Source organism: Vipera ursinii (genome assembly GCF_947247035.1).
Source record: "Vipera ursinii genome assembly, chromosome: 6".
Taxonomy (NCBI): domain Eukaryota; kingdom Metazoa; phylum Chordata; class Lepidosauria; order Squamata; family Viperidae; genus Vipera; species Vipera ursinii.
This window is the reverse complement of record NC_139515.1, coordinates 79,786,765-79,809,100: the sequence shown is the minus strand read 5'-3', so window position 1 is coordinate 79,809,100 and position 22,336 is coordinate 79,786,765. Positions and strand designations below refer to the sequence as shown.

At 38.6% G+C, this 22,336-nt stretch overlaps 1 protein-coding gene across 9 annotated transcripts in view; it reads right to left on the bottom strand.

The window, feature by feature from the left end:
* PLEKHA5 (pleckstrin homology domain containing A5) overlaps positions 1–22,336 on the bottom strand; it is a 199,430-nt gene that overhangs the window by 89,115 nt on the left and 87,979 nt on the right. For all 9 annotated transcript variants that reach the window (XM_083365276.1, XM_083365278.1, XM_083365272.1 and 6 more), the window contains exons 4-5: positions 12,016–12,099; positions 8,826–8,946 (exon numbers count right to left, since the gene is read on the bottom strand). In XM_083365276.1, coding sequence (XP_083221402.1) covers positions 8,826–8,946; positions 12,016–12,099 — 205 coding nt within the window. The remainder of the gene's footprint in view (positions 1–8,825; positions 8,947–12,015; positions 12,100–22,336) is intronic.

The following is a 22,336-nucleotide window of genomic DNA, read 5'->3' as shown; positions in this document are numbered from 1 at the left end:
AAGAAAATTATACACATAGTTGGATCAATGACACATATGGAGTTAATTGTTTAATCCCTTTAACAAATAACCACATTGGGTTAAATTCTGCCTTCTTATTACACTGAACAACTGTACTGCCTTCTGAATTGTAAAGCTCCATTAATTTTTATAACTAATGTGGATATTTCTATGACATATGGTCCATGGCGGAATAGCTAGGCAAACCATTTCTTGCAGCGGGTCTTAAAGTTAAAATGATGTGGCCAGACAGGCCTGCTCATTAAAGAGGAAAGTGTAAAAGAGCAGTGCTGACGCCATTTTCTCTTTTTCATCATTCTGCAGAGGCTGCTAAAAACGAATGAATAAAATAATTGTGACCATGAAACCAGCTGTTGGTGGACTCTGAATAGCAGTCACTCCCTTTTGTACAAGGAACAAGTGAATCTTTATAATTAAGTCATATTTTATCAACAATGGTGAATATATGTTACATTTAAATGAAACAATATATTGTGTTAAGTTTGTTTCCATCTAATAAGATAGCAGTGCCATTCAAAGTACTTCCCATTGTCTTGAAATCATTAACTTAGTTAAAGCTAATGTACACCTTGCATTCTTCGTGGTTGGTTGTTATATTTTAATCTAATAAAACAACTGAAATTTACTGCTGTAAATATAGTTTGACAGAAATAAAAAACATATTTGTTCATTTATGCATTACATTTAATGACTGAAAAACGTGACGTTTACAGAAAAATTTCTGCAATATAACCTCAGCATGAATCTGCTAACAATTATGTGGTTAGGAATAAAAAAAGAAAATCCAGACGTTGAAATCTGATTAGAAGATGTATGAAACCAGTAGCAATATATTTCTTTTTTTTTAAAAAAAGAATACCTATAGTTTGCCAGCAATTTAAACAAGGCATCTTCCCACTGAGAGCCAGTTTTAAAACTGGCCCTCAACATAAAGATGCTTTCCTAAATTCCAGGATAGATCAGGGCATTAAAAAAATATCTTTACATTATTCACTGTATTTACCCAGTGGTTTTTTTGTGCTTTATCTTTTGGTACTGTATAGATTCATCGATAAGACAAGAATTTTAGGTGCTGAAATGCATCCCAAAAGTCAGATTCGGCTTATTCACAGTATATGGTAAGACTTTTGTAAACTACCCATATTTATTGTACATAAGGTAAAGGTTTCCCTTCCAGTCGTGTCTGACTCTAGGGCAGGGGCAGGCAACCTTGCCTCTTTTATGACTTGTGGACTTCAACTCCCAGAATTCATGAGCCAGCATGGCTAAGCATGGAAACCTTGCCCTTTCCTCTCAGCATGGCTGGCTCAGGAATTCTGGGAGTTGAAGTCCACCAGTCATAAAAGAGCCAAGGTTGTCTACCCCTGCTCTAGGGCATGGTACTCATCTCGGTTTCTTGGCCAAGGGAGCCACTGTTGTCCACAGATATTTTCCTTGATCATGTGAGCATGGCTGAATGCCAAAGGCATACGGAACGCTATTACCTTCCCACCGAAGTGGTACCTGTTAATCTACTTGCATTTGCATGCTTTCAAACTACTAGGTTGGCAGGAGCTGGGACAAGGAATGGGAGCTCACCCTGTTGTGCAGCACTCAGGTCTCAAACGTGGGCTGTCAGCTTTCACACTGACAAGCTCAGCATCTTTTAACCGCTGAGCCATCGCACCCCTCATACTTCATATAAACCCATCTGAAGACAAGCAGACTCTCACATTTTTAACCTCAGTACCATGAAAAATGTGGGTTGGCTTATCCACAGGTGGTGCATTTTTCATGGGATTTGGGTTAAAAATTTGCTGGTTGCCTTATCCATTGCTGATGCAGAAGAGCAGCAAGCAGAGCTGGGAAGCAGAGTTAAGCGAGTCATCAGCCTTCAGTCATTACGTTCCCACAAATAGTCTAAGATCAACCCCTTCTGAGTTCCATTTACTCTTAATCTGGTGCCAATTTAGTACTGAACTTTAGTTGACTAGATTCTTGTGTATAGGCTTGAGCAACAAATCTTAGCTGCAAATTCACGTAATGTCATGATCCTTTATGCTTGACAGGTGGGCTTATACATGAGAATATATGTATATTAGGAATATTTAGATGTTTGCCATTGGAAAAATGAAAATAAAGCTTGAGGTTAATTCCAGGACAACAGTTCTATTCTGGCATAGAAAATAAAGGCAGCAAATTTCATAAGACTTTCTTATTTATTTATTTATTTATTTATTTATTTTATTTTATTTTATTTTATTTTATTTTATTTTATTTTATTACATTTATATACCGCCCTTTCCCGAAGGACTCAGGGCGGTTTACAGGGTGATTAAAAACAAAAATACAAAAGTTAAAAACAAATTAAAAAATTATATTCGTCCCTAAATAAGTAAAACCCCAGTTAAAGTGGATCCAAAAAGTAACTGTTAAGATATTTTTTCTTTTAAAAAAACCTCTTTTTAAACTATCAATGCAGAGGTTCCCTTTTTAAAAAAATTGTTTTTAAGTTTTGTATCAAATTGAGAGAAAATGAAAACAAAATAATGAAGTATAACAAATAGTTATAATAACAAAATGGTTATAGCAATACTATAACAAAAATTTAAATTAGGGGTCTTCAAACTTGTCCCTTTTATGACTTGTGGATTTCGACTCCCAGAATTCCTCAGCCAGCATGCTTGGCTGAGGAATTCTGGGATTCGATGTCCACAAGTCATAAAAGGGACAAGTTTGAAGACCCCTGATTTAAATACTCTAACTTGAAACATGTTGGATCAATTTTAAATTTCAAACACTTTTCTGTAGCTGTTCTCTTCTCTTTTTTTGCATGACAATATGGATCAACTAAGTTCTTCTTATGTAAAGTTTCTGAAGAATTGCAAAAAACTAATCCAAGCCCTTTTCCACCCACAATCATAGGGGAGGAAGGGGGAAAAAAACTTATGCCACAACACAAATCCTTTCTATGCTAGGCTAACTGGAGCAAATGGAGATCAGGTTCCACCAATCTATACAATTACCAAAATGCTTATTTCCCCATGCTAACCTGGAAATAATAAATTTTCCTTCAACCTACTTGAAGAAATGTTTTCTACATTTCAAAAGTCTTCCTGCCAATTAAGGGTTTAATGCATTCACACAGATTGCATAGCTAGAGGAATCAGAATGAGTTGGTTTGGGCTCAGAGGGTGCCTAAATTGAATTGAACTAATTAAACAATCAAATAAAATAATTCAGAGGATGGTAAAGTGAAAAGTCTCACACGGCTTTGTCAGTTGACCACTGAAGATATTGAGTAGCTAACTCAGGGTTGAGATTCAGTCAAACAACATAGTTCAGTAAGAAAGAAATTCAGGACAAAAATTGGTAAACTAAAATTGATTTCAAATTGATTTTTCTTATGTCAGGAAAGACAGACCAGCTTCACTGCATTCTAATCTGAGGTTCTTTACAGCTGCAAGACTGTTTTAGTTTTTTCCAGATTTCAAAGCGACTTTCCTAATTTTGGCTGTACTTCATGTGAACACATCATTGCATAATGAGCAGAATAATTACTCTGAATACCACCTTCAGAAATCTTTTCTGATTAAGACCAAAGGGAGCTTAATACGACTAGCCATTGTAAGGCACTCACCGTAACTTTCTCTCTCCATTTTATTCTTTGTTTAATTATAACTGTTGCCATATCGCATCAACATGATGAGATTTAAATTCTGACGAACTAATGAAAATGATTCCCACATGGTTACACCTCAGTTGTAGGCTACGCATTGATGCTTGGTCTACTCTACTGTTGTGGTGGCACTATCCTCTCGTCATGAGAGATAGCAAAATGAATGTTGTCACTTTTATTGATGAGTAACAGAGAATGTGCATGACCACAAAGATTAAAAATGCAGCTGTTTTCCTACAGAAAGGAAGAGTAGAAAGCTAAACAGAACTTACTGTCAAGCATCAGAAGAACAGGCCATGCATTAGAAGCTCAGATCGCAATGTTTCCAAGACATCAGAAGAAGGTTATCTTCACTGCCTCATCTTGGGCATTCATCTAACCTCCTCTACCACAGCATTTGTGTAAAGTGAACAATAAAATATCATTCTGCCATTATTTTTACTAGCCCTGTTTCCCACTGCCTTTCTCTGTCTGCCTTTCAATCCCGTTCCTATCTAGCACTATTGTTTTCCCTCACCATGGGCAACCTCTTGAAAACCAGGGACTTCCATTTGCATTTTTGGCGGGGAAAAGGCTGCAGTAGGTGGAAGGATGATGGACAATGGGATCTTCCTTTGTTTATTTATTACATTTTTATGCTGCCCATCTCCAATAGCAGAAATGTGGGCCAGTGTTCTAGGACTTTGCTTTTCAAATTGTCCACAACAAATTTTACAGGATTGCATTACAGCTTCCATGGGTTTCCCATCTCAAAATTGGTGGAAAACCGCGTTCCTAATTTTTAACCACTGCCGGTTGAACGTGCAATAGGTTGCAAAGCTGAGGCCATAGACTGCCCACTCCTGTTTCAGTCAAGTAATGCCAGTGATGCCTGGGCTAAAACTTGTCAAGAGACACAGAGAACAGGATCCTCCACGCAAACTAAAGTTCTTGAAGACATTCATTACCCAAACAAGGTCACATCATCAGGGCATTGGTGGTACAGTGGCTAAAGTGCTGTATTGTAGGCAAACTCTGCCCACAGCCTGGAGTTTGATCCTGACAGAGCCTGAAGTTGACTCGGCCTTCCATTTTTCTGAGATTGGTAAAATGATGTCCCAGATTGTTGGGGTCAATATATTGACACTGTAAACTGTCCAGAAAGTGCTGTATAAAGCACTATGGGACGGTATATATTGCTATCTTTGTCCTAGTTTTCACTATGCTCGTCCTAGGTTCTTCGGAAGAACTCGTATGAAGACTAAGACTAGCTAAAGAAGTGACAGCTGTTGACCTCATATTGTTGTACTTAATAAGCATACAGCCAAACTCCCGAAGAATGGAAGGTAATATTAATGCTTCTTTAGCCATGCAAGTCAATGTGTTTTTAGTAATAGCAGCAAGTAATGATATAATGTACAGTGTATATAGAAATTAGTAACCATGCAAACTGACTCTTTCCAAATGTGTATTTATAAGACTTAACGAGTACCTACTTGTTTCCACCCAGCTATCATATTGTAACAAGGTTCTTCCAAATACCTTAGGGAGCACCTGCGGCCGGCATCAACTTCCCTCCGCCCAGTGCGCTCCCACAGAGAGGGCCTCCTTAGGGTGCCACCGGTCAGAGAATGCCGTCTGGTGGCTCCCAGGGGGAGGGCGTTCTCTGTGGGTGCGCCTGACCTTTGGAACCGTTTACCGGTTGAGCTCCGGATGGCTCCCGACCTTCGCTCCTTCCGACGTGATCTAAAAACCTATTTGTTTGAACAAGCTGGCCTGGTCTGATGGGTTTGGGTTTTAATTATTGTTTTAATATAATTTATTTTCACATTTGGGCACTAAGGTTTAATTTGTTTTTAATTTTGTATTTTGGTTATTTTGGTATTTATGGCCCTGTTCACCGCTCTGAGTCCTTCGGGAGAAGGGCGGTATACAAATTAAATAAAATAAATAAATAAATAAAATAAATGGAGTCCAGAAAAGATGCATATGCTGACAGGAAAGCCCTTGTACTAATAAACTTGTGTGCTTAATAAAAGTATTAATAATTCTCATGTGGACATTTTCAGCCATGAAAGTGACTCTCTAATGTCATTAGTTTATAATTACTCCATCTGTACAGAGAGCACACTTTATAAATCACAAGCAGACACATTCCTGCTCCAGCGATCTTTATACTCAAAAATTCAGTAAAGGGAAAGAAGCCACAGCAGAACGTGAAGGAAGAGTTATTGGGATAACAGTAAAAGAACATTTAATTGTTTCAGTTACAGACTAGATTGTTGCACAGAACATTGGTGCTGTTAAGCTTCTTTAAACATGCAGTGTGGATTAAATAGTGAGCTGAGCCATTTTAACATCAGAACTATTAATGAGTACTCATTCCTAATTGACATTGGTTTCTTGTTGCTCTTGATTGTTCAAAATAATTGAATTATGCAAGACACAGTAGAGAAGCCTCAAGCTATACCAGAGTCTGCTGGTATTCTTGCCAGAACATTTTGTTCAAGGTCTCTGAGGTTGATCTTTTCTCTCCAAATCTTGTTTTCTTAGCTACTATCATCTCTTTCGGCCAGACATTTCAGTATGCTGTTTCTGCCTGCAGCTTAGAAAAAATCCAGAAGTACAGCATAGGAGAAGGATGGTGAGTCTATGACACATGTCAAAGGTGACACGCCAACATTTACCAACACCCAACAGCTATTCTCAAATGCATGCCCTGTGCTCCCATGCAGTCTCCAACGTTTCTGAAAATGAGCTTGTTTTGCTTTTATTTCATTTTTGTAATAAGAGTGTGGTGGCTCATAAGGTTAGAACGGTGGCTGCCAATCGGCAGGCTTGTGTTTGAGACCCGAAGGGTGGGGTGTGTTGTGATTCAGGGTCAGCCTGTGGGTTCGGCAGTTGGATCGGATGACTCAGAGGAGGAGGAGGGGGGTGTTGAAGACCTTGCTGAGGGGGTTGAAGATCTTGCTGATGAGAGTCCTCAGCCAGGCCCCTCCCACCTGGTCACCACAGAGACCCAGCTGTGTGAGCCTGACAGCGTGGGTGAAGATGACCCACAGCTGGCCCTGTTCAAGGACGCCCGACGCAGGAGGCAGTCAATTAGGAGTAAACAGAGGAAGGCAATGGGGCTTCTCAGAAGGAGGCAGAGAGAAGCCACGCCCTGAACTCTATATAAGGGGAATGTGTGGGGAGGGCTGGTTTGCTGAAGGCAACCGCTCGGATAGTTCATGTTTCTTAAAGCTCCTGTTTCTTGGTTCGTGTCTTGTTTGTTTTTGTAGTAATAAATTTGGCAGGCGTAATTCCAGCCTCTTGCTGTTTGTAAAGGGGTTGCCTTTTCTGCAGGGCCGGTAGGCTGGTACAGAACAGGGTGAGCTCCTGTTCAGCTCCTGCCGAGCCAGCAGTTCAAAAGCAGGCAACCGTGAGTAGATTAACAGGTACCACTTCGGTGAGCAACTTCACAGGGACACAAAAGCGGCCCCAACTGGGCGTTCCCCCCCCCCCACAGGCAATGGTGATATCACCAGCAAATCCTTTCACTACGGAAGCACTTTGGTGGACATGGAAAAAAACACCCTGTAATTATTCAGCATTTCTTTATATAATACATAGCAAGATAAATGATTGGATTGTATTTTTTTCAAATAAATCAATATGCAAAGAATTGTTTCTCTTATTTGTGGGTGTGGGGTGACATACCAATAGAAACAAGTAAGGCATTTTCTGAATTGATATGCCGATCTAAAAGTTGCACCATCTCCGGTACAGAGTTTCTTTGCTTCAGGGGCTGAGACACTTAATGAAACCAGGAAGAAGGTAAGGGAGACAATTTATAATATTTAGCAATATGCATGATAATTAACAGAAATGGGAGAGACTGAAGATGAATTATTTATTCTGTAGGACATAGAGGAGAGAGAGAGTAGGCAGAATGAAAATGTTCACCCACCTTGTTATTTGTGTGTGTGTGTGTGTGTGTGTGTATGTGTGTGTGTGAGATGTAGATGCCCACATTGAAGAACAAAATGACTTTTTTTTTACTTTGACCACACTTAATAGAAAAGCATTGTCAATTTGTAAGGTAAGGTTTCTTGAAGAGCTGCAATTAATGTCTTGAGCAAAAATTACATTTTAAGAAAAAAAGTTGGAAGAGAAAAATGGGTAATGCTTTCCTTCTTTTTCATTCCCTTCCAACATCGGAAGTATTTGGCTGAAATCCCAAAAACTGAATACAGTATAAAAAAAATAGAAAGAAACTATAAGAACAAATGAGTGAAAAAAGCCAACTCAGGAACTGGATAATCTGTTCCTTTTTTCCCCCCTTCTTTTTTTTTAAATTAACTTTGCACTTCAGAGTAGCGATTTAACATAGGATAAAACCTCTTCAGACATCTTCTACCGTATGGATAAATAACTCAAAAATACAAAATGGTTCGTTCTAGCAAAAACTGCTGTTTGTTGTTCTGTTCTATCTCATAAAGTTATCCGGGAGGGCTTTTTTCCCTAACTCTTAGCCTCAGTGGGTAGGCTGCATTGAGGCTGCTTTCAGGAGCTTTTTAGTAAGAACTACCGTATGGGCCACCAACTGGGATCATGATTATAGCTTATTAGAAAACCATTAAAGGATTATCTCTTCTCTGTGACTTTTTAAAATAAGAAAGGAATTCATTTTAGCCACACTTATTAAGGTTGTGCAGTGCTTTAGATCTGAAAGCCAAAAGGTGCTTCAGGGGAGGCCTGAAACCCAGCCAAATACATCTATTCCCAGAAGTGAACTGCTTCACAGTCCTAGTATTTGTTTACTGGCTTTTAATAATAAAGTTTGTTTATAATTTAAAAAAAAACACGGCACGAGTAATACAATATTATTATTATTTATGATGGATTTTATAAACACACATACGCACACTATGTACCGTAACTTAATTTTTATTAGCACTTTATTGAGAGACGTTTTTCCCACAGAAAACAATACATAACACTTTATAAAAATAAAACCCCAATAAACAGACCTGTGGATCTAAAAAAGCTGTTTAAATTTTTTAACTTCCAAACGAAGATCGATTGCCTTACAATCTCTACGTAATTGTGCCTCCACACCACGTTAGGCTTACCAGTTCAATAATTTTGTACTAATGAATAATGCATATCGAATACAATAACTTACTCTGCCCAGAGGACTCATCGGATGTGCCGTGTAATCTGATGTCAAATTATAGTGTGCAGCTTCAGACACCATGTTTAATGGTCGTTCTTTCTTTTCTTCTGAAGTCATAGCTGCTGCCGTCCTGAAAACAGAATATTCAATTACATCGGAACCTGCCGGGGACTCAAGACTAAAAGAAAAACACCTTTAATTGATTTTAATAAGAGTCTGAATATGTTACCTGTCCAGATTCCCAGCAAATGTTGATGCAAAACAATAATGACTATGTAAAACATGCCTCTCTGGAACATCCTAGAGTAGATTCTCAACAGGTAATGCAAAGTATCTCCTACTTTACTAATTCCATACCTGAAAACTTCTCAGGTCTACAGTGCTAAAAAAGAAACAAAAGGGCTGCCAAAAATGAGTCCATTTGATCTGCCCAATTTTATGAATCACAAGCTTATATTATCTGAATGACTAACCATTGCAGTAAATTGCTGAACATCTGATTGTTCTCAGGCTTTGACTGAATGAGCCCCATTGGTTTAGGGATTTTTTTTTTGTTTTTCACATTATTGGTTAATTTTCTTCTTGCCTTATATGTTTTTTTTACCTTTTACTTCATTGTAAGCCACCCAATGGTTGCGGAATTGGGAGACCTTGAAATTTGAATATGAAATTATTGAATTAATACAGTAATAAAAAACACATGGTTAGAAAAAACTGTAGAAATAAACTAATCTTAAGGAATCACACATTTCATTTCATTTCATTTATTATATTTGTATACCGCCCTTCTCCCGAAGGACTCAGGGTGGTGAACAGGGCACATATAAAAATACAGAATACAAAAATTAAAAAAAGAATTAAATAAGAGCCCAAGCTAAAAACAGTAGAATAATATAAAAATCCACAATAAAAACCCCAGCACATCCCCCATCAGGCCAGGCCGGCTTGTTCAAGTAGGTAGGTCTTCAGATCGCGTCGGAAGGAGCGGAGGTCGGGTGCCATCCGGAGCTCAACCGGCAACCGATTCCATAGCTCCGGGGCGCCCACAGAGAAGGCCCTCCCCCTGGGGGCCACCAGCCGACATTCTCTGACCGGTGGCACCCTGAGGAGGCCCTCTCTATGGGAACGCATGGCTAAATCTGTGATGCATTTCATGAGGCATCCATACTTTGTAGAGTCGTTGAGAGTCTGGTTTGTATAATTCTACAACTTAAGCAGCAAAAACTAATCTCTGATGTCACAGCCCCATTTTGAAGGTGAGCAGGTCTAATTTAATCATATTTCTCCTTTTCAAGATTAACCTTGTTCAATATCAGCAAATTATCATTACCAAATAAGAGGATTCAGGAAGTCCCAGGAAGTTGAGAAGGAAATTCAAGGAAACCAAATGCTTATAGCAAAACAAAAAAGAGATAAATCAAGCTAGGGGAATAATTGATATGTGACCTATGAATAGGGTGTAGGCTGAAAACTCTGTGAGTAAGAACTACAAGAAAATTTCAGTCTGGGATGGATGAATGGTTGGATGGATTGGTGATTACTTGGACAGACCAAGATATCACCAATATAGATACAGAAGATGGAGCAAAAAACGAATGCTGTTATATGATGTAGACAATTGTATTCTTTAAATTTCACAAGTTGTAGAACATCTCAGTGCACTTTTCATTGCCTAATAAAGTTGGAAAAAGTTAGAATATAGCAGAATAAAAGAGTTGTAAGGGATCTTGGAGGTGTTCTTGTCCAACCATCTGCTCAGGCAGGAAACCCTATAACATTTCAGACAAGGGACTGTCCAATCTCTTCTTAAAAGTGATGAAGCACTCACAACTTCTAGCAGGAATATCAGAAACGTTGTTCTGGAACTTGGGTTTTTCACCCATTAAGGCATATCAGAACTAAATAAATGTTGACCTTTATGTTGCCCTCACAGGTGCACCTTATTTCAAGAACATGGCCATAAGTGGCTTACTTTCTCTATAAGCAACATGTACTTATATTCACAAAAAGCAGAAACTGCAGTATGAAACAGTATAGTAATAATCCTTGCTTAATAACTGGAGTTCCAATGGCCTCATTCCACCCCCATGGTTACATGTTTCTATTTGGGTGCTGGGCAACCAGTTTGTATTTATAAGGTGTTCACAGCATCCTGTGGTCACACAACTATAATTTTTGGAAAAGTTTTTTTGCCAGTTTCCAGCAAAAAAAGCCCCCATTTAGTAGAACAGTAGAAGTCCTTAGCAATCACCTTTTCCCAGGCATTAACTAACGTTTATCTTTCAATGGGTTGGCTTATTCTAAAATAGTTTTACCATTACAAACTACTTTGGGATTTTGTAAATGTTGAGATGTTGAGACTCTAGAAAGAGTTCAGAGAAGAGCAACAAAGATGATCAGGGGACTGCAGGCTAAAACATATAAGGAACGGTTGCTGGAACTGGGTACATCCAGTTTAATGAAGAGAAGGACGAGGGTTGACATGATAGCAGTGTTCCAATATCTCAGGGCTGCCACAAAGAAGAGGGAGTCAAGCTATTCTCCAAAGCGCCCGAAGGCAGGACAAGAAGCAACGGATGAAAACTAATCAAAGAGAGAAGAAACCTAGAACTAAGGAGAAACTTCCTGACAGTTAGAACAATTAACCAGTGGAACAACCTGCCTCCAGAAACGGTAAATGCTCCAACACTGGAAGATTTTTAAGAAGAGACTGGACAGCCATTTGTCTGAAATTATATAGAGCAGGGGTCTTCAAACTTGGGCCTTCAAACTTGTGGACTTCAACTCCCAGAATTCCTCAGCCAGTGTGCCTGGCTGAGGAATTCTGGGAGTTGAAGTCCAGAAGTCATAAAAGGGCCAAGTTTGAAGACCCCTGGTATAGTGTTTCCTGCCTGGGCAGGGGGTTGGACTAGATGACTTCCAAGGTTCCTTCCAACTATATTATTATTATTATTATTATTATTATTATTATTATTATTATTATTATTATTATTATTATTATATATGCCCTGTACACCGCCCTGAGTCCTTCGGGAGAAGGGCGGTATAGAAATATTAATAAATTAAATTAAATTAAATTATTATTATACACTGCAGTACTATTTAACAATTACTGTATATTATATAACAACATTGCAATAACAACTATATAAATATTCAAAATATTTTTTGTATAACTTTTTTGTAAACACGTACTTACTGTTCATTCACAACAAATATGCAATTGTCCTGTGATGGCTGTCCTGTGACTGGGTGCTTGCAGGTCACTTTTCGTTCATTGTGACTGTGGAGGAACAAATAGAGGAATATCTAAGCATGCATTGATTAATTTTACAGCTAATCAAAAACCCCTTTTGAACTTTTTGTACGGAACAGAAAAAAAATGAAATGACATATGGATTTGATGATTAGAAAAAAAATGCAGATAATAGGGGAAAAAAATGAAAGCTATGATGAGATTACGTTTAATGTAAACATATTTTTATAATCTGTAAAACAAAGGTGGAAATAATTTCTTCATATTTTTCTTTTGATTCCTTTCTACAATCTTGGCTTTGCTTGAAATGGCACGAACGAACATTCTATTTATATTCTGGTTTGTCACCTATTCTTCAAGACAGTTCGATTCCCCATTGCATGTTGATACAGATTAGACCCGTGGTGGCGAACGTATGGCACGTGTGCCACACGTGGCACGCAGAGCCCTCTCTGTGGGCACGGGCGCCATCGTCCCAGTCCTAGTAGGCCTTCAGCTGGGTTTTATAAAACCTTTTCGCTTTCCGCCACCGTGTGCAAAAAAAAAAAAAAAAAAAAAGTTCAATCAATCAATTTCAACTTCTCGTGGGAAAAAAAGATCTTGCAAAGTTGGAATTGATTGATTGAACTTTTTGGTCCCACCCAGTCTGCCGTTACCACTGCAGCCACGCCCACCAAATGGGCCATGCCCAACCAGCACCCGACGATACATAAGTGGGTTTTGGGTTGCAGTTTGGGCACTCGCTCTCTAAAAGGTTCGCCATTAGACTGTCTCAAAGGTGCTTTTTTTAAAAAGGCAACTGGGCTGGTTTTTTTCCTTGAGGAGGAAGAAGAAAACATTTCACTTCTCACCCAAGAAGCTTCATCAGTACCGATAGCGGGGAAATCGAAAGATAGGAACTGTCTATTGAGACTGGATGGGGGGTGGTGCTTATTTCTGCTTAAGGAAGATTAATATTACATTATCTATGAAATGTCCTTATTTGCAAATGCTGCCTTAAAATTGAGAGGAATACTTGTGATTGTTGCTTTAATTATTAATTGTCTGCCATTTTGCCATTTCTTTTTAATTTAATAATGCCGCTTGGGGGTGTGTGTGAAAGCCCTAATAAACAGGCATATACATAGAATGAAGGCTACTGCTAAGCTTGTAAGCCGCCCTGAGTCTTCGGAGAAGGGCGGGATATAAATGGAATTAAAATAAAATAAATAAATAAATTTATATTTATTGGGATTTTTGCATAAAGTAAAAGGCAGATCTAAAAAATAAATAAAAAAATGCAAAAAATGAAATGTAATGTCTTTCGACCACTCTTCCAAGAGATAATCACTATCCTATAATCCCCCTTTCCTCTTAGAAAGTATACAATCCTTTTAGCTCCTCATTTCATCAACACCTTTTTAAATCTTCAATTCATCATATTTTAATTTTTTCAGCAAAAAGCCCATATAACGTTTCCAGTCTACAAAAAGTTTTTCCCCCCCCCTCTGATCAAAAAATCCATTAATCACTAATTAATTGTTTATCATTTCACTTCTGCTTATTACATTTAGTTCTTCTGGTAAGGACCAAATGTCTTGTAGCAAACATGTATTTAGTCCCACTCTCTTTATGCCTGCTGTTTTGTTTTTTTAAAACTTCCCAAAGTTTGCAAACGGGGAGGGGGGGAGGAGGAAGTGAAAAGGCAAAAAGCTTCAAGTGATGCAACAACCTTCAATATACACAATTTTCTGCCAAAACGATGGTGGTGAACTTCTCATAGGGAACATTAGTATCTGACAGCACTTTAAACGAAACATATCCAAACATATCCAGGCATATTTTAAGACCGAGAGAGCGAGGTGCATCGAAGATATATCCAAGAAAACTGAAATAATAATATTCATGGTGGGAATAGTATAAATAATAACTAAGTTCCCCACTGCAAGAGCTTCCCCTGTGTTTTAATTTTTTATTGTTTAGTGCAGGCTGCCTGAGATGATTTAATAATGCTGCCATTTTCAAAGGCCTATTGTCAACTGGCAAAACTTTTGCAGTAGGATAATGCCACCCTAGGCAAACGGGTGAAACAACCATTTGGCTCTAAAGCTGTACACAATGCTGCACATCAGAGAAAGCAACCTGTACTTTGCCAACTTGCAGAAAACAATCAGTGCCCATAACTAATCTGAGAGTTTGTTAAGCATGCATGTGGATGAGCATACACAAGGTTTAGTGTATATCCAAGTCCTGGAGATAAAACGTTCAAGTTTTGCACATGAAATGAGTCTTAGGGAAACCAGTATTATCTATGTGCATTTCTGGATCCGCAAAGTTTAATTGGTGCCTCCGATGAATGGAGGGGGTGGGGGGAGAATGAGTATGCAACTACTGTGAGGCTATTGTTTCACTGATTAGCAATTACCACTCCTCATTTAGTTTGAATGCATTTATGTTATGTCAACTCTGCAACTCTATCTCTTAGAATGGTATTAATGCAAAGATTTCCCTGAAGCTTCCCAGGAAAAATAATACTTGAAAAGCTCTGCTGGGCAAATTGTTTTGACTGCTGTCCTGCAACCTGATTCTCTCATCTCTTGCACAACTTAAGAATTCCTGAAGGTTTTCTTGCAGGTTAATTAAATCTACCTGTCTGGAATTTAAAACCGGTTTTAATTGCCCTCTCTTGGGTAGTAAACATTTTATTCTCTTGTTTCTTTATATCCTTTTAATTATGTGAAAGCTGTCAGTATGTAACCTACTTAGGGTTTCATCTTGGAGCAAAACAGATTTGCTTTAACAAACTCGTGTTATCTTTATCATGCAGAATTAAAAAGCCCTGGAGACAGATGAAAGCAGAGGTATATTTTACTTTTTTTTTTAAAAAAAAATGTCAATATAATAGTATTTGGCAGCAGCCAATCTAAAAACTAAGATCAGAAATTCAGAATCCTCTAAGGTAACTTCATTGCCATGCAGGCTCATCTTTGTCAAATCAATATGTAAGTAGCTCTCTCCATCAACAAAGCCTTCAGAAGTGGGCACAGCTGACTGAGACAGACCTTCACCAGAAATCAACCCACAGCTTGCATCATAAATCTCTTAAAAGCATTATATTTTTTTTTAGTTACGAGACCAAGAAATTCAATATTACATTTTACACAAGAGGTTGGAACCCAACATTTCTGCAGCTACATCCAATCAAATCTTTATTAAGATCATAGAACAGCATATCTGCAGCTACACAGGTAGCTATTAAACTGATGTCTATTTGGCAGGAAAAAACCCATAAATCTAGTTCTTGAATCTACATGCCCAGACTCTGTGCCATCTCTGATGAAATATTCTGGGCCAGTTTGGACAGGTGAATATATTTATTTATTATTATTAAACAAATATATATGACCACCCAACTCTCTCTCTCTCTCTCTCTCTCTCTCTCTCTCTCTCTCTCTCACACACACACACACACACACACACACACACACACACACACACGCCAGAACCAGTTGTGCTCTATTCCTGCCAAGGTTCTTATGCAAGCTCATAATCAAGAGTCTCACAAATTCAAAGTATACAGGTTTCGTTGCAATGGGCAGTGCATTAGGTTACAGAGTTTTGGAACCCAGACATGTATTGCATGACCTTCCTTTATCAATAAGGTTACAATGGGGCTTCTCTGGTCCCGTTTCTGCAATATCTTGGAAACATTCGTGTTCATTCTTTAATGCTTTGCTATTTGCTTGTTTCAGCTTGTTCCCAACTCAAGAGCATACTGGGTTTTTACATTATCGAGTTTGTTCTTCATTAAACAAACAGGGTAATACTGGAACACCATTGCATTTTATCCTGCAATATTGTTCACATTTTATATTTTCCTACCCAACTACAGGTAGTCCTCGAGATACAACCACAATTGAGCTCAATATTTCTGTTGCTAAGCCAGACAACTGTTAAGTGGGTTTTATCCCATTTTACGACCTTTCTTGCCACAATTGTTAAGTGAATCACTGCTGTTGTTATTAACACGGTTGTTAACTAAATCTGGCTTCCCCATTAACTTCACTTCTCAGAAGGTCACAAAAGGTGATCACATGACCCCAGGACATGGCAACAGTCATAAATATGAGTTAATTGTGTTTGTATTTGTGTGTGTGTGTGTGTCAGAGGGGAGGGAATATTTCCTTGCTCTTTTTGTTTTCTGTCCTAATTCTTCTTTTGTAATGAGATACATGAGCACCAATGACACATGATGCAACGAGAAAATTACTAAAATACTCTGGGAAAATGTAATAGATGTATTTATATCTATATGAAATCTGCAGCTGTACAAGTTTAATATTCCCCCTGAAATGCCACTTCAGAATTTTTCATATTATCTGAAGATGTGAAGTTTTTTTCAATTACATCTGTTGGAAAATGGAAAATGGAAAAGACTTTTCTGAAACAGAGCTGACTATCAGGCTTCATAATCGGAATATTTCTTAGGTAATAAAAGAGCATCACCACGAACTTCAAAGTCATTGAATTCTCACACAAAGGTAGCGATTTTAGCTTTAAATATCAGGATTTGAAATCCACATTTGCCTGCTCCCACAGCTTGATGCAAACTCTTGATAAGATCTAAGACCTTTCATCTACGAAGGTTAGTAATTCAGCATTGATTTAGCTTAAGTTAACTTATTTACTCAAGGGAAACAGCCTGTTGAGATACTTCACAGTAAATTTAAAACTCTGAAAGACAAAGTTTAGGTCGCTTAATTTTTAACAACAGTATTCTGCAGGCAAATTAAAAAAACAGATTTAGCCTGCCTGGGAATTTCTAAATCATTTGCGGACACCGAAACCCAAGTTCTCAGACCAGAAAACAATACCCTAAATTCACTGAGAATATTCAAAGCCCTCAATTTGGACATAACATCTGTACAAACTAATATTGAGCAAGGATAAAGGTGCTGAGTATGCAGGGGTAGGCAACTTTGGCTCTTTTATGACTCATGGACTTCAACTCCCAGAATTCCTGAGCCAGCGTAGGGGAAAGGATGGTGATTTAGTAAAACAATTAATATTACACAAAATGAGACTGCTACATCTGTTTATCCACAATGGATACAAAACTACTACTTTCAGTTAGATTTAAATTGGAAAGCAGATAACAACATAATAATAACCAGATGGAAGACAGCATCCCCCACCTGTGGCTTATGAAAGGCTTCTATTATCAAGTATGAGCAACGGAAATAGTAAGCTTTCATTCAGACAGCTCAGGACGCCAAACAGAAAAAATGATGTCTTCAAAAGAGGAAACCAAAATGTGACTGACACCAAGTACCATATGCATACAGATATCTCTTAATGGTTAGGTAAAGGTAAAGGTTCCCCCGCACATGTGTGCTAGTCGTTTCCAACTCTAGGGGCCGGTGCTCCTCTCCGTTTCAAAGCCGAAGAGCCAGCGCTTGTCCGAGGTCATCTCCGTGGTCATGTGGCTGGCATGACTAGACGCCAAAGGCGCACAGAATGCTGTTACCTTCCCACCGTAGTGGTCCCTATTTTTCTACTTGCATTTTTACGTGCTTTCGAACTGCTAGGTTGGCAGAAGCTGGGACGAGTAACAGGCGCTCACCCTGTTACGCGGCACTCGGGATTTGACCCACCAAACTACAGACCTTCTGATCGACAAGCTCAGCGTCCTAACCCACTGAGCCACCGCATCCCTCCTAATGGTTAATAACTTATAAAAGACACAAGTTAAAGAATTTGTGAATTTAGTTAAAGAACATTTCAGATCTGCAGTTCTCTCAGCATTTATATCCCAGGAGTAGTACGAAGTGTAAAAATGGTTTCCAGCAACCAATTTTTAACACTTGGGTCTATCTACATATACATGGGAACCCATTAACTTACTGATTCCTTTTGATTCATGTCCAGAGGATGCAATCATTTAGAGATCATTAAGATTGGGGAAGTGATTGTCTTGGAGTACACAGATTTAGGACAGTTTTTAATATGTCAGACATTCTGCATGTTTAAGAACTCCCAGCTAGTCATAAAGTTAAACCTGTCAGCCAATTTGCATGATGTTCTTGAGAATGTATTTTAAATATTTAACAATATATTCAGCAGAAGTAAAGGAAAATGAGAAAGGTCTATCAACATCAATACCTATGCATAAGGAAGTATTTTAATAAGCGAAATATTTTAAAATATACATCTCAAAAGCTACAATTGCTTGTCTCTTAAGGAATCCTAACATATATATTGAAAGAAACATTACAATTTCTGAGGATATTATGGAGGATTATGGTTTCCAGTCCTTTTTAATCCATGTGCCATGTTGACATAACATGCTAATCCCAAATAAATAAATAATAGTAGGCTTATACACAAGGCAGGAAGCCACAGCACAGATGGAACATGGTGAAATAGATTGGCTCCAGGTCAGCAAATAAAGTATTTATTCAACATATATGCTGAATATACATTAATGGAAAATTGGGAAATGATGACTGTGGCTTTAAAAATGTAGGAAAAAACATACAAAACCTGCTCTATGCAATTCAGATGACTATGAAAGTTGAAAATGCAAATAATCTGCAATCTATATTAATAAAAATCATGAGACACAGTGAAAACAGTGGGAATAAGGTTAAATATAACGAAGATTAAGCTCATGAGCACAGGAACAACAATCAGTCTTAAAATTGAAAATGAAAACACTATGGTGGTGGGCAGCTTCTGCCTTTTAGGATCAACCAGAACAAGCAGTGAAGAAATACATTGCAAACTAACACTCAATAGAGAGGCAATGAAGATCTTGGAAAAGATATTCAGAAATTGTGATGTGTCTCTCCAATACCTACAAAGACCAGAATCATGCAGACAATGGTTCTTCTCTTATGTCATTCCATGGAAGCGAAAGTTGGACTTTGAAGAAGCAGGATGAGAAGATTATTTATGCTTTTGAACTTTGGTGTTGAAGAAGACAGTGAGGAATACTGTAGATAGCCAGAGAAACAAATAAATGGACTATCAAACAAATCAACCTTGAATTCTCATCGGAAGCACAAATTATCTCAAATTATCACGGGTTTTACAATCAGCACTTAGCAGAAGAACATATGGCAAACACTCTGGTGATCCGTTTGGCCTTCCAGAATTCTTAGTATCCTCATCTGCTAGTAAACAAAGCAATACCATTACTAGTTTTTATTATGGTTTATAATTTTTGCCTTGGTGTTCAGCAAGCTAGTGGAGTAGAAAACATTTCCATTTATATTCCTAACAAGATTTTTTTGGCCTGGGGGGTGGGTGGGTAGAGGGGCTGGCACACACATGGTCAGATTTCAGCAAAGACGATGGGATGATTATTGATGAAAGCTTGTAAAAGAGAACACATCAGTTATACAAATCATTTCACTGAAAGAGTATGAACTAATTCCTTTGCTCTATGTAGAGCACAATGAACGGAAGCATAAGTGTCTCCAATTTAAATGACAACAGGAGGGACATAAACTATCTCCATAAACCACAGGATGATTTCCAAATTCTTAAGCAATGCTTAAAATAATAATTTTAAATATACTCAGAACAAATATAATTAATTAGGTTTTTTAAGCTATTTTCCTAGTGACTTCCATCAAAATGCAAGGACAGCTATCCATTTTGGTGTGTGTGTGTGTGGGAGAACAGATAATAAAATCTTTAACAAAAAAGAATTCAGAAATTTTGAGAAGTTGTGAAAAAATAATAGCTTTGTGGACCACATTATGAGTCTGTTTTCTCACATATTAAATCACAACTTACATGGCTACAATAATTATAGATTTTATGAGTTAAAACTAGTGTTAGTTCTTTTCCTGTTTTTATACCTGAGAAAGTCACGATTTCAGAATTGTTATTGTCTGTCTCACAGGCTAAGAAACATTGAAGAAATAAAATGTATTCCAGACAATATAATGTAATCAATCAGTGTGAAATAAAAGCAGACTAACTTTCCAGATTCCATGTACGAAAATGAAATGCATTGTTATATCCCTTTAATAGATGCTTGACAGAAATAGGTTTGTAAATTGAAGGTAAGTTTCCCTTGTTCAGTCCTGTCTGGCTCTAGGGTGCTGTTGTGATTCAGCGTCAGCCTGTGATACCGGCAGCTGAGTCTGATGATTCTGAAGAGGAGGAAGGGTTTGGAGAGCCTTTGGTGTCAGAGGAAGGCTCTGATGCACTGCAGGACTCTCAGCCTGGCCCCTCCCGTCATGTTCCTCAACAGACTCAGTCGTGTGAGCACGAGGTATTGGACGAAGATGATTCACAGCTGGATCTATTCAGGGACGCTAGGAACAGGAGGCAATCCAGCAGAGCAGAACAGAGAAAGGCAATGAGGCAACTCGGTGAGAGGAGAAGGTGGCAATGAGAAGTCACGCCTTGGGACTGCTGATAAAAGGGGAAGGTGTGGGAGGTGCTGTCGCTGAAGGTAACCGTTTGAAGATCTTCTGCTAGAGTCCTGGTCTGTTATTCCTGTTTAACTCTTGTTTGAACTTTTGGTTTAACTCTTGTTTGAACTTTTGATTTCTTTGTAAATAAATTTGGTTGGGTTTTTCCAGCCTGTTGACTATAAAAAGGGGTTGTCCCTGACATTCAAACAGGGCCAGTCATAGGCTGGAACAGAACAGGCGCAGTGCTCATCTCTGTTTCGTAGCCAAAGGAGCCAGCATTATCCAAAGATGCTTCTATGGTCATGTGGCCAACATGGCTACACACCAAAGGTGCATGGAATGCTGTTACCTTCCCACCAAAGTGGTACCTATTTATCTACTTGCATTTGCAAGCTTTCAAACTGCTAGATGGGCAGGAGCTGGGGCAAGCCCGTTGCATAGCACTTGGGTCTTGACCCCAGGCTGTCAGCTTTAGCTGACAAGCTCAGTGTATTTAACCACTAACCGCACCCCTTCAAGTTTGTAAATTACTTGAAAATATTTATATTAATTCATCCTACATCAATAACAGCATGTTAGTCACAGGCCGCATATTCTCAGGTTAAGTGAAAATCTATACTAATTTATTTACATATGAGAAAGTGTTTTTAAAAAGATGTAGACATATATTAGGAGAAAAAAGCACTTTCAGTTATTATCCTCTAACTCTGGAGTAAGTTGCCTCCCGAGGTTCCACAAATTGTTTCTTTTCAAGATATATTTCAAGGGTAATACAAGGCCACTTTAATCGGACAAGCATTTACAGCCCTGAGGCTAAGAAAGGATGTATGTGTACATTTTATAACTAAAAACTTGTTAAGTGAAGAATGAATGAATGAACCTTTCTTGTCAAAGTACAACCATGTATACATTGAGATTGGCTGAGCCTCCCTTCGTGCCCCCCCAACTCACAGTGACAACAAACCCACCATCTTGTTACACCATGTGAGCTAATTGCACACAACACACCAGCCTCGCAAGTCAATCATACATAGAGTTATTTCCCGTTCAGGAGCCTGACAGCCCGTGGATAGAAGCTGTTCTTCAGCCTGTTGGTATGGCTGGCTATACTCCTGTATCTCCTACCCGACGGTAGGAGAGTAAAGAGGTACCGACCAGGGTGTGAGTCGTCCCTGAGAATTTTCCTCACTCTTCCGAAGCAGCGAGCCCTGTCGAGGTCATCCAGTGGAGTCAGGGGACAGCCCACGATGTTTTGTGCTGTGTTCACCACCCTCTGTAATATCTTCCTATCCGCGGCTGTCAGGCCAGCATACCAAACCGCAATACAGTGCGAGAGGACGGTCTCTATAGTAGACCGGTAAAAAGTATTGTGGAAAGTTAAGAATGCTAATTGACAAGCACTTGCCTGCTCAAAAAAATGAGCTCTCTAATTTAAGTGATGCAGAAGCCAGCAAGTGGTAGTATATTTAACTCTGCATTCGTATTTGGAGCAATCTGCTACAATGATTATGATTTATCCCCTGCCAGGTAAGTACTTTTTTCAAACATTTTTTCCTATACAGCAGGAGTGTCAAACTGCCGGCCCACGGGCCACTTTCATCATACCAAAGCCACGCCCACCCCATTGCTGGCAATGCAAAAAGTCACGATATGTCGCGACAGGTCACGTGAGGAATTTGACATCTGTGCTATAAAGATTTGTAAAACAGGTGCTCGTGGGGAAAACAAACCCTAAGACATTATATTCTGCAAGACATCACCTAACATCTTGTGGCTAATTCACATACTGATAAAGATTTTAACATACTAGAAACCGATCCATTTAATCAAGTAGTGCTTTTTTCATTCTTAAA